At 46.5% G+C, this 13,355-nt stretch overlaps 1 protein-coding gene and 1 pseudogene across 13 annotated transcripts in view; both read right to left on the reverse strand.

The window, feature by feature from the left end:
- Positions 1-23: 23 nt before the first annotated feature.
- Positions 24-13,355, reverse strand: part of Znf10 (zinc finger protein 10) — a 32,927-nt gene continuing 19,595 nt past the window's right edge. For 4 of the 13 annotated variants that reach the window (XM_048785839.1, XM_048785838.1, XM_048785834.1 and 1 more), the window contains 3 exons: positions 10,297-11,648; positions 8,932-9,031; positions 24-1,746 (listed from right to left, as the gene is read on the reverse strand). In XM_048785839.1, the coding sequence (XP_048641796.1) occupies positions 1,694-1,746; positions 8,932-9,031; positions 10,297-11,648 (1,505 nt within the window). In that variant the 3' untranslated portion in view covers positions 24-1,693. Of the gene's footprint in view, positions 1,747-5,010; positions 5,612-6,163; positions 7,124-8,370; positions 11,649-13,355 lie in introns of those variants that run through there. The other 9 variants (XR_007341487.1, XR_007341488.1, XM_048785837.1 and 6 more) reach the window with 9 other exon arrangements.
- On the reverse strand, positions 188-5,163 carry LOC125611329 (annotated as a pseudogene).

A 13,355-nucleotide genomic window follows, 5' to 3' on the forward strand; every position in this document is an offset into this window, starting at 1 on the left:
CTTTTTTTTTTTTTTTTTTTTTGCCGTGCTGAGGCTCAAACCCAAGGCCTCAAGCATGCCAGGCAAGTGCTCTACCATGAAGCTACACCACAGCCCCAGAAAACTAATTTTATATTGTCAAAACAATACTAGCATCCTTTTCCTTAAAGTGACAAGTTCAATTGGTTGATTTAGGGGGAAAAAAATGTCAAAGTCTGTGGCCTTTTAATGCAAACTTCAGCTCCCAACCGAGGTAACAGTGCAGATGATTTTTACTTGGACAACCCCAAAACTTCAGTACACAACATAGAATGTTCACTGCAATCATAAGAAGGTATGCACTCAAGTGCTGGAATAAAATGAATTTTTACTGCTTCCTTAGGGACATTCTGAAGAGAAACTAGCCACTTTTTTTCCTGACATGCAGTTTTACCCTCCACTGTTTTTGCATTATCTGTGCAAAGGTTCACAACATAAATAACAGCTTACATTTGGGAATGTCAGTGGCCACTGTGAAATTCTAACCCCAACGTAGAACCACACATTATCTAATGGTGGTCTCTCTACCATCTCCTTTGGGAATGTTTCACAAACCCATTCTCCACTTTTGCCGCAGGGATGTCATGAAAGTCGTGATGAGCTCTTTTCGTTGCATCCTGTGAGGTGAACAGTGGTTCTGATTTGTCATATTGCTGAGGATGTTTGTTACATTGCTGAGAAGTTTGTCACCTGGTTAAGATGTGTTGGTCAGCATCATTGCCTTAAAGTTACTCATTTTCTCCATGACTAATTAACGTGTCATAGTGAGGTAGCTGAGACTGTATAAGTACCTCATTCCTCACTGAGCATGGAGACTTGGACTAACCTGATGCTGGCTGGTTCTTCACTTCATACCCACAGCCCCAAATCCTGCATTCTAAAAAAGACGAAAGCACTTCTCAGCTCAGTGTCCTGTCCATGATTTTCTTGTAAATTTGCAGTTCTTCAAGTCTGATGAAAACAAGAGTCCAATGTTATGGTGGACAACCCTTGGATTGTCAACGTTAATGTCAAGCTGAGCCTCATAAGGCTCTAAAGTCCTGAATGTGGCATCCCTGTCCCGGCACACAGCAGGAAGCTTCATGAGGTGGTCTCTGCCTGGACTCATCCAAATAAGGCTGCAGAGAATCCAATCGTTCCAACTGTAGTCAATCAAGAGCATTTAATTTGTCTCCACTGTGCTCCTTCTGCAGACAGGCCCTGCACCTCCACCCCACTCCTGCCACATACCCCAACAACCCTTCTCCCTGCCACCTTATTTAAATTGTAGCAAAAAACATAGGACAAAGATTTACCACCTTAATGTTTCTTAAATATACAATTACTGGTATTAAATGATCTAACCAAGCAGTCCAAAATTTCTGCCCTTACTCTTGCCTTTATGGTCCATTTTTTTTTTTTTTCTGAGTCTATAACCACAAATTCAGGTAACAAGCAGGGAACACTGAGAATGCACACAGATACAAAAACATTTAAAATCTGAACACAGAACATGGTTCTGCCCTGGCAGCTGCCTTGGGAATGGAGACAGGTTGAGGGAGGGAGAAACAGCTGCTGTCTGCCAGAATCCCTGCTGCAGCCTGAGATCAGACTTGGGAGAGGATCCCAGGGTTCTGGTAACTAACCTGTTAGAGTCTTCGGAAGACACTGGTGCCGTATCTGAATCATCCTGAGACTAGGATCTTTTGCCTCTGCCGGGCTGCACAGTGCACAGTGCATGGGCGAGTGCTAGAAATACATCAATTCGTCATGTACGGGTAATGTCAGTAACTGAGGATGCCCGGGCCTTGTAGGGCTCAGGGGCAAAGGCCTGCCCAGCATGCAGGAAGCCATGGGTTCCTTCCCCAGCACCATAAAAACAGACTTCTCTTTGCTTCCCCTCTGTCCAGCATGATGGCCAGCCCTTCAGATGCAGAGGCAAGGAGCAGCAGAAGAGATGCAGACACCAGCCCGGGACATGTGGTGTGGCACCCAGCTCCTCCGCTTCTGGTCACAACCCCAGAAGAGTCACTGAACTCATAAAGCAAAGCTGTAATGGACACTAAAGGAGGCAGCATGTGACTCAAGACGCACACAAACCATGCAGGATGCTTTCTTCACCTTTCTCTTCACCTGGAGATGGCGTTTTAAGACACATCCGCCCACAGTACAACAGGGACAGGGCAGTTGGGAGTCTGGGTAAGCGTGCCTCTGGGGAGAGCAGTAAGCATGACGGCAGCCTGCACTCAGTTCTATCTCAGAACAGGTAACTCCAACACCACCCAACTATGGACCAGGGACTACCTTATCACATCTCTGCCACAAGTTTGCTAGTTTTTTTGTTTTTTTTTTTTTGCTTTTTAAATTTATTTTATTTATATTTTTTAATGGTACCAGGGATTGAATCCAGGAGCACTCAACCAGAAAGCTACATGCTGAGCCCTTTTTATTTTGAGACAGGGCCTCACTAAGTTGCTGAAGCTGGTCTTGAACTTGCAATACTTTGGCTTCAGCCTGCCAAGCCACTGGGATTACAGGTGTGCACCACTGTGCCTGGCTTGCTAGTCTTCAAATGAAGCTCTCCCATTTCCAAATCTTGGTGAATTTGACCAAATTACTTAAAATTTCCAAACCCTAATTACCTCAAAGTTTCCAAACCCTGTAGAATGGGGTTAGAGGGGTAATGTTAATTCTTTATAGGATTGATTTAAATATGCAGTTACCTAATCATGAAAGGGCCTGGCACATTGCTTCCTCATGTTATGCTATCCCTGGAGCTGCCAACATCAGCACCTATCATATAACTACAACCTTCAGTAACAGCTGCAGATCTCCTCCTTGCCCTGCAAACCCTGGTTTTCTACACATTTTAAAAATCAATTTTATTGCTGGGCACAGAGGTGCACGCCTGTAATCCCAGCAGCTTTGGAGGCTGAGGCAGGAGAATCCAGAGTTCAAAGCCAGCCTCAGTAAAAGCTAGGTGTTAAGCAACTCAGTGAGACCCTGTCTCTAAATAAAATACAAAAAGGGCTGGAGGTATGGCTCGGTGGTCCAGTGCCTGGGAGTTCAATCTCTGGTACACCCCAAAAATCAATTTTATTGAGGTAAAACTTACATATAACAGACTGGACCCATTTAAAGGGTGTTGTTCCATGAGTTTGACAAATGAACAGTGGGAACCAACAGGGCCAAGAGAAGATGGCTCTAGCGATTCCCAGGTCAAGCTGACCAGTCCCTCCTCACCCAGCCAGACAACCCCTGACAGGTCTGGATCTGCTTTCTGAGACCCAGGTTCCATCTGTGGAACTTGACAATGCAGTCCCATGGTCTGTGCTGTTTCTCACTCCCTGTACTAGACTTACCCTCCTGCTGGCTGCATCCCCAGCCAGGTGTTGTCAAAATTCCATTCTATTCAACACCATTTGCTCATTCACTCACACATCCTTATGTCTGTGTCTATTCCTGTTTCAGCTACTGTGAACAGTGCTACACATTCATCTACATGTTCCTGAAGGGACATATTTTCAATTCCCTTGGGGAAATACAGTGGACTTGATGGTCATACAGTTAACTGTTTAATATTTCGAGAACCTGCCAAACTAGTTTCCAAGCAGATGAATCATTTTACAGCCCACCAGCAATGTCAGTTCTAACCCCCCCCACCCTCCACCCACCACTTCGTCTGGTTCTCCTTGGCCATGACACTGGATGTGAAGTGCTAGCTCCTCCTGGTTTTGATTTTCATTTCCCTATGCTGAGCATCTTGTCATGTGTCTACTGACCACTCATGTATTCATTTGTGAAGCATGTGAAAATATTCTGCAGTTTCTAATTGGATTGTTAAAACGTTATTCTCCTTTGGGTACAACAGAGAAACTCAAAGGAAAGAAGAAAACAATACAGGTGGCATATATTGGGAATAGCAGGTGAACACTCTGTACTCATCCTCATAACTGTCACAATCTCGACCCTTGGCCTCAGCTGCCCAAAGAGTTGGTGGGAAGGCCATATCAGAGAAGACATTACATATGCTAATAAAGAAATCTTACAGCCAAACAGGCTCCCCTTCCTCACCAAACTCAAATTCCTTTGGAGGGAACAAATACTAAATCATATTTGAAAATCTGAGCAAGCTTGAAACTGAGGTTAAATAGCTATTGAACTTAAGGAAGTGACTAAAAGACTCCTCTCTGGCCCAGTCTGGTGAAATGCTTCAGGCATAGGTAAAAATGAGAGCGACCAGGTATTCTGGGGGTGGGGGGTGCAGTGTTAAACAGGGTATATACAGAACCCAAGAACTAACAACCAGGTCCAGGAGAATCTGAGACCATAGGAGAAAGGGCCAGGCATTCAGCACTCATCAAGGCTCCTGGCCTGATGAGCCTGTGCAGAGCTGTGCTGCTGCTGTGGAAGGGCATCCACCTCTGCTTCCCACCAAGTGGGCAGAAAGGACGGCCAGCTCAGGCCTCAGTCTCCAGCAGGAGGCCTCCTTTCCTGGCTGGCCCTCTCGTCTCCTGCGTGTACATTCCTGCCAGCTTGGTTTCTGCTTTCTGGGAGAGCCAGCACACCTGCACCTGAGAGCTCACCAGTTGGCAGTTCTGGAGGCCTGGTACTCGGCTTTGGCTGCCATCTCTGAAGACCAACTGCAGTCACCCAAGTGGTTTCCAGCCTCAAGTCCTCTTGTTTGGGCATTATATCAACTCTGGCTCCTGTGACCACCTGCCACACTTCATCTTTCCCTATGGTCTCAGAATTCATTTTCCCAAATAATTTGTATATTGTTGGTAAAGAGAAATTAAAGTATAAACAGCCTTAGTATATTCAGTCATTGCTTCAATCAATGGATATGTGGTTTTAGAGAGAAAGGGGGAAGTGCTGTCACCAGAGACCCAGCCCTCATTAATGCTTCATTACTAGAGAATGAGGCTCCAATTTCTCATATTTAGGAACTGCACACAAGGTCACATCAAACACAGCCACCACCATTTTCTTTTACTTTTTTTTTTTTTTTGGCCATGGTCTTGTCATTTCTGAAAAAAAGCATTTCCTAGAATTAACTGCAATGGGAACATACCGTCTGTACCCAGAGGTCCTTCTCAACCCCACTCTGGACCCTCCAGTTGATGGAACATGGCTGTCAGGCAGAAAAACAGCCCAAGAGACGAGTCAATTGGGTTGTTTTCTTAAGTTATAAGGCTCTTTACATTTGGGATAGAAGTCTTTGTCAGATGTACATATTGTGACATACTCCTGTGGCTCAGCTTTGTATATTATTTTTTATTCAGCATCCAATTACTTGCATTATGTTAGAAAAAAATCACTGTTAGATTTTTTTTTTCTCACTCATTTAGCACTTACTAACTGTTCAGAGCAGTCATTTCCAAGTGGAGAGGTTCTCACTCCAGCTCTCCACTGACCTGTGGGCAGCACGACTTCCTGTTCCCAAGATCTCACAGCAGAACTTGCCTGCTGCCACCAACACCAGTGAGCTTGTAGACACCAGATATTGAGGATGAAGGTGGCCAGCAGGATGCCAAAAACGGCTCCCATCAATGGGCCTCTGCTCAGTCTCCACCTTCCCCTGCTTCCACAGGTTTTTGATGGTCTTGCAGTTCTGGGGATTAAACCCAGGGGTGCCTTACCATGGAGCTACACCCAGCCCTTTTAATTCTGAGACAAGGTCTAAGTTGTAAGGCTGGCCTCAAATGTTCAATCCTCCTGCCTCCAGAGTCTCTGGGATTACAGGCATGTGCCACAACACCCAGTGCATTTGTAATTTTTTTTTGTACTAAGGATTGAACCCACGGGTACTTAACCACTGAACTACCTCCCCAACCCTTTTTTATATTTTTATTTAGAGACAGGGTCTCACTGAGTTGCTAAGCACCTTGCTAAGTTCCCAGTCCTTCTACCTCAGCCTCCCCAGCAGCTAGGATTGGTGTGTGCTACCACACTCAGCCTAATCAGTACTTTTTAAAGAGCTAAAGTTATTTCCATTCTGGGGATGAAACCCAGGGCTTCATGCATGCTAAGAACTGAACCCAGCTCTACCTGAACTATATCCCCTGCCCTTTTAAATTTTTGAGAGAGGGCATTGCTAAGTTGCCCAGGCTGGCCTTGAACTTGTGATCCTCCTCCTCCAGTCTCATGAGTTGCTGGGATTACATGGTGTGCCACTGTGCCTGGCTGTTCTTTTTTTTTTTTTTTTTTTTTTAAGTTTTCTTCTATGTAAAATTTGTGCTTTTGGTGCTGAGAAATCTTCCCCTACACTATTATCATAAGTATTTTTCCTAGATACCTTCACTGTCAGCTTTCATATTCAGATCTGTGATGCATTCCAAGTTACCTCTTCTATGTACCTTGAAGTAAGGGGAGTATTTCTCTGCCCCCACGCAAATACCTAGTTATTTCAGCAGCATTCATTGAAAACTCTTTCCTACACCAAATTATTTGGACACTTTATTCAAAACTGGAGAATCTAGGTGTAGACTGGTTTCTAGACTTCGCGTCTTACTGACTTACTTACATACCCAGGCTGATGCCAATAATACACAGTACTACTAACATAGTTCTGTGGTAAAGCTGTGAAATCAGGTAGTGCAGCCCTCATACTTGGGGGTTTTGTTGTTGTTCACTCATTTTGGCAGAACTATCTTGAACCAGGTTTCTGCGAGTGCTAGGCAGCACTCCACTCTACCTCTGCAGCCTCCTTTCATTTTCAAACAGGGTCTCCAAAGTTGCTCAAGCTGGTCTTGAATCAACCTTTTTCTTCTTCAGAAATTCTTTTGTTTTTCTAGGCCCTTCTCATTGCCATTTAAATTTTTGATTACTTTGTCAATTTCCATATGAATGCCTCTAAATCTAAAAAGACTTATCTGTGGAGCACCACCACACTAAGCTTCCCAACCTTGGCTATGGCAGGGACACTCTTCTTTTATGTAGTGCTGGGACTGAGCCCAGGCCCTGCACGGCTAGGCAGGTGCTTCATAGGAGGGCAGCTGGCTCGTGCCCCTGCACTTCCCATGCTCACTGCATGCCTCTGCTGTGGCACACAGACTGAGAGCCAGCTTCCTTTCCTGTGGCCTTGCTCAAGTTCCTCATCAAGATTACTTGCAAACATGAGTTTCTGAAGAGGAAAAAAAAAATTATATCACTGAGGGGACTGTTTTCCTGATTCTAAAACTACCTTATGTTCCTCAAGGAGACTTTGTCAAGAATAGAAAAGTAAATTTAAAAGTAGAATGAAAGAAAGAAGAGCAAACTCCAGTTCTCCCAGCAGGAAGGTAAACTTTCCACACACTGGTCGGTCTGGGTGGCACCGTCTGCTGTCTAAGGAGGCGTTCACTTAAGCAGCTATGATCACTCCATGCTGACCCTGCTCGAGCTTTCTTCACAGTGTGTGGCAGCACTGACACTTTCCGATGCTGTCAGACTTCTGGTACATGACGTGCCACACCATGGTTATGCCATGTACGACTGTTCTGCTATTGGGCACTTTTTATTATTTTGCAAATGATGCACTGTTGTAAGCAACACTCAGCTAGACACCTGTCAGGTGTTGTCAGCAGAACTACCCACAGCCCTCACAAATGCACCTACCAGGTGTGGCTTACATGTCATGTCAGTCCACACAACAGCCCTCTGAAGCAGGTATTAGTAGTATCCTCCTTGAAAGGTTGAGGAACACCAGCCACAGGTATCAGAAAACCCGAGGCCCACTTAAAGGGCTACTCTACATCCTGTGAAGAACTACAGCCGTAATGAAAACCGCGGACAGGAGTACACCGCGTGTGAACAGCATGGGGAAATGAGCAGCCCTGGATCTGACTGGCTCTGCCACCACGGATGTTCTCCCCACTTTATGACAAAGCACAAGTTATGAGGGGCTGTGCTCCTTTACAAGACTTTGATTCCAGCCACCATCCTAGTCTTCCCAGGAGAGATCACAACCTACTAGTCTCTGCAATGTTATCATTCAGCCATCTGAGCATTGCCTGTGCTATAAAATGGCAAACCATGGTCAGTCCCCACTATTAACTGAGAAGCACACAGCAACACTGAAGCCAAGGCAACTGTTGCTTGGGAGCAGCACTGCAATAGGAAAATGTGTGTCACAGTAAACTGCAGATGTACTCACGGAGGTGGCAGCAAGGGGAGGTTTTTAAAGGCAAAAACAAGGACACCATGTACTTTGAAAGATGACTGGCCATAACCATGAACAGCAAGGTAACGTCACTCCAAGGCTGAACACAGCCTCTGGGCAGGCATCCCCATGAAGGGCCATCTGTGTGAAGCCTCGTGGCCTCTGAGTGCACGTGTGGCTCTCTGAGCATCTTATCAAAGTCACTACCAGGCAATCATGCGTGATAGCTCTTCCTTCACAACCTTGTGGCTTTATTTTTTTTATTAGGGTTGACGCAAGCTACTTCACTTTGATTTTGACACTTTTCACAACACACACACAATATTCATTTATAGAATGAAACAGAAAATTAAAGCAGATCCTATTCCTGAATCTTTTTTGGGTAATGGACTTACCAGAGAATCTGAAGATTGGGGTCTTCCCCCTAGAAGACCTCTGTACCAACAAAACAATTTTGCATACAATATTAAAAGCTGTTACTGATCCTCAGGAATTAAATCATAATCCCAGTAATTGTCAGTAACTTTCACAGGTAAATTCTGACTTAGGTAAAAGGGAAAAGCATGTATGAGTGGAACTCTATGGCCCCAGAAAATTTAGAATCAATAGGAACCTTGGTCAGCAGATGGTTGTCAGGCACCTGAGAACCCAGGAAGCAACAAGCACATGTAAATTAGGTGACAAGTAACATTCAGTGGGGGAATATTTTAACAATCACGGTAATGGTGACAAAGAACTTGGCACACGTGAGGCCCTCTTCTAAGCTGTCACACTCACTCTCAAACACTCACCTCGATGATCCAAGGTACGTGCTCCACTCATCTCCAGCTTGCTGGGAGGCTGTCTGCACTTCAGGCAGAGAGAAGCCAAGCAGATGCCCACGAACACCAGCTAGTCAGGGAAAGAGGTGGGATTTCACCCTGGGCATTCCAGCTGGAGTACATGCCCTCAGGCAATAAGTCTCCTCTACAAAGGGAAAGGATTCAGCAGTGCTGGGTTGTCTGGTGCGCACATGTGCTCTGAATATTGCCCAGGTTCCTGCTCCTGATCCAATGGTGACCCTCCCTTGAGTATCCAAATGCCCAACAATCCTCTAAGTCTCCACATCCAGAGAACTGCTGCATTTTAAAATGCTTAGGAACATTCAGCACCTTTTTGCAAAGAGTGGAACTCTAAGGCCCCAGACAATTTAGAATCAATAGGAACCTTGGCCAGAGGTGGTCCTCAAGCTTCCTGGATACTGAAGAAACTAGATGTCCTTTCTGAGCACTTTAAGATGTCTTAACAATTATTTCAGCAACACTGAATAGACTATAAAGCTCAAATCCCATAACCTAACATGTCAGTTTTTCCCATTTACCAAGACTTTCTCATCTTTCCACTGAATTCTTGCCCTCGTGGAACTGTATTTAAAAATGAGTTATCACCAGTAGTATAAATGTGTTCTTTACTGTTTGACATGAGAGGCATTTTCCTTGCTGCTAACCAAAGTGTGGCCTAGCCAAGATGTCAACCTCAGAAGTGCCACTGAGCAGCATCTGGCCAAGGGAGTGCGTCTTGCCAGCTTGATGCAGCAGCCCAGCTGTTCTCGTTCTTAGCAAGCCACTCCCCACACAGGCACCCTCGTCTCTTCTCCTTCTGAGGACACCAATGAGGCTGGATCATCCCCAACCACCACCCTCACAGCTCCTCCTCAGGCTAGCACTTTCAGTTGGTCAATAATGCTTCAGAAAATTGGACTTGTGTACTGAAACGAAATTAGTGGATTTTTCCTACTCCAGGACCTTTTTAGGGGGGTACTGGGTATGGAACCTAGGGATGCTCTGCTGCACCCCAACCTTTTTAAAGTTATTCTTTATTTTGAGACAGGGTTGCACTGTTGCTGAGCTTGGTCTTGAACTTGCGATTCTTATGCCTCAGCCTCCAGAGTAGCTGGGATCACAGGCCTGGCCACCATACCTGACTCCACATATGTCCATGTGCAGAGCTTCTCTCCAGGTGTTCTGCAAAGCTCTGGGTGAAGGATGCCCTACAGTGACCACACCAGCCCTTGCTTCCTAGTACGCCTTGTCTGGAATGCAGGTGAGGGCAGGGCTTCCTGCAAGCTCAGCCCCACACTGATGGCAGGTGAAGAACTGCTCCCCAGTATGCCCTACCTGATGGACAACACAGGGGGAGTCCTGGCTGAGAGCGAGGCCACACCGCTGACACCTATAGGTCTCCTCTCCAGCGTGGGTCTTCTGGTGCTTCACAAGATCATTCTTGCGGATGAAGGCCTTCCCACACTGGCAGCACTCGTAGGGCTTCTCCCCAGTGTGGATTCTCTGGTGCACGATGAGGGCAGAGCTCTGGCTGAAGGACTTTCCACAGTCGTGACACTCGTAAGGCTTCTCTCCAGTATGGGTCCTCTGATGTGAGAAGAGGTGCGAGCTGCGACCAAAGCACTTCCCACAGTCCTTACATTCGAAAGGCTTGAGGCCAGTGTGGATCCGGTGGTGCACCACCAAGTGGGACCTCTGGCTGTAGGACTTCCCACACTCACTGCACTCATAGGGCCGCACTCGAACGTGAGTTCTCTGGTGCAGAATGAGGTGCGTGCTCTGTCGGAAGGCCTTCCCACATTCGGGGCATTCGTAGGGCTTCTCTCCTGTATGTGTCCTTTGGTGCCGAATGAGCCTGGAGCTGTGGACAAAGGATTTTCCACACTGACCGCATGTGTACAGTTTGTCCCCAGTGTGTGTCCTCTGGTGGGTGACCAGGTGGGAGAACCAGCTGAAGGACTTTCCACACTCTTTACACTCATAGGGCTCCTCGCCAGTGTGCGTCTTCTGATGGCCAACAAGGTGGGAACTCCGGCTGAAGGACTTTCCACACTCTTTACATTCAAAGGGCTTCTCTCCAGTGTGAATGAGCTGGTGCCTGGTAAGATTGGAGCGCCAGCTGAAGAACTTTCCACACTCCTTACACTCATAGGGCTTCTCCCTGTGTGTGCCCGGAGACACGTGGAGGGATGCTCTGGGATCAAGAGGGCTGCTGCCAGCAGGGCACTTGCAGTGTTGGCCTCCTGTGCGAGCTCTCGCACACTCAATCAGGTGGATGTTTTTGCAGAAGGCCTGGCCACACTCCCCACTGTCACCCACGCAGTGCCCCTGATGCTCCCTAAATGCCAGGTCATGTTTCATGCTTCTCTCATCTGAGCCCCGTGTGTGGAAATACTCCCTCAGCACCAGCTGAGCAGGAAGGAGGCAGCTGCCCTCATACTTACCACTCTCACAGACCCTGCCTGGAGGGAAGACTTTCTTTGGGGTGAAGGCCACTTGCCTCAAATGTCTGTCTTGGTTCTCCTGATACTTGCCCAACGGGTCTTCACATTTCCACACGTCTTCCAATGACAGATACCAGAGATCCTTCCTTGCCATTCCTTCTACTTTAATGCCACAGGGTTTTTTATCTTGAGAAATGTTCTTACTGGAAACAGGTGATTTCATTTCAACGTTAGTATCCAAATCTGAAAGAAATGAAAAGCTCTCTTCGATTAAAGTGCTGAGGTTAGGAATGGTGGGGAGTACATGGAGTCAGAAGACGTAGGAGTATAGAGCTGCCTTCAGGGTCGTGCTGAAAGGATAAAAGAAACTGAAGTTAAAGACCAGGCATTGTAAAGCTTCTAAGCTGCAAAGCCTGAGTTAAAATGTAAAAGACCAGGTATTGTTAAGTTCCTATGCTACACTCAAAACCTGAAATTCCTGTAGCTGTTAGGACAATTCACGGGACTGCCCAGTAGATATCCCCCCTGACCATTTAGTTGTTAAATAACCTGGGCCCTGTGCAGTTTGCCACGTAGGCATTCAGGGCCCAAACCAATCAGTTTGAATGTACCCCCCTTCTTAGGACTGACCTATCACCCCCGCCCGACCTGTTCCCGCCAATGAATGTACTAATCATGTTCGAGAGTTGTTGTTTGATTTTCCCGCGGTGTATGGTGATTTGTTGAAGGGGACTGTGATGTATGTAAAGTCCCTGCCCTCCCTAAAAAATGTATATAAACCCTGCTCAAGTTGTTCTCAGGGCTCTGGGCTGCTCTCCCTCCTTGAGTGAGCACAGCGCCCCAGCATGCTGGATCTGCAATAAACCCCCTTTTGCTGTTGCATGAGTCAGTCTCTTGGTGGTCTCTTCCTCTGTCGTTCGCCGGTCCCTTACAGTGCAGGAGAGAGGAGGTGGGTGAGCAGCCAAGCGCTACGCCAGGCACACAGAAGAAACACCACATGAAGGGGAGGTGCAGTTGGTGCACAACCACTGGGACCAAGATGCAGCAGTGGCAGGAAAAGGGAAATGCCAGACGGGGTGCCCACGCACTGCTAAGCTTCCCCTCCACAGGGCATGAATCCTGTGCAAGCACGGTCTCAGGGCAACAGCACTTGGAGGTGTCAAAGCCTTGGGAAGGCCTCATAGAAGGTCTTGAGGTCATGGTATGCCCTGGAGGGGACAGGGGGACTCAGGTCTCTTCCTGCTGAAGTGGGGCTCTGTTCACCGTTTGCTCCTGCCACAGAGTACCATTCCCCAGAGACAAGGCGTCACGGGCCTGCCTGGCTATAGATTGGAACCTTCACAACTGTAATTAACTATTCAAGTGGGTTTTTTTGGTTGGGGGACTGGGAATTGAACCCAGGAGCATTTTACCATGGAGCCACATCCCTAGCCACTTCCATTTTTTGAGACAGGGTCTCACTAAGTTGCTGAGGCTGACTTGAACTTGCAATTCTCCTGGCCTCAGACTCCCAAATCACTGGGATTACAGGCATGAGCCACTACACCCAACCTCAGGTACTCTTCTATAGTGACAGAAAAATAACACAGACATCAAGATTAACAATTTATATATGATAATCACTAAAGAAAACTAACTCAGAACCTCAAGTCTTTCCCATCATCTCCTAGACTTTCTGCCTACCTGCTATCTATTGATATTAACACAAATTATTTCCCCTATTTAAGTATGACATTTGTTTGTCAATACCTTTTAGGTAAAATGCTTGGTTCCAAATCTAAAAAACAAAACACACTACTTATACAATTCCACTTCTTACACAAATAAGGAGGAACTGTACCCCCTAAGGAGATATGGTTAAGTCCTAATGCCCAATAATTCATAATGTGGCCTTACGTGGAAATAGGACCACTGTAGATGGAAGTAGTTAAATGAGGCAGTACTATAGTA

This window comes from Marmota marmota, unplaced genomic scaffold (genome assembly GCF_001458135.2).
Source record: "Marmota marmota marmota unplaced genomic scaffold, marMar, whole genome shotgun sequence".
Classification (NCBI taxonomy): domain Eukaryota; kingdom Metazoa; phylum Chordata; class Mammalia; order Rodentia; family Sciuridae; genus Marmota; species Marmota marmota.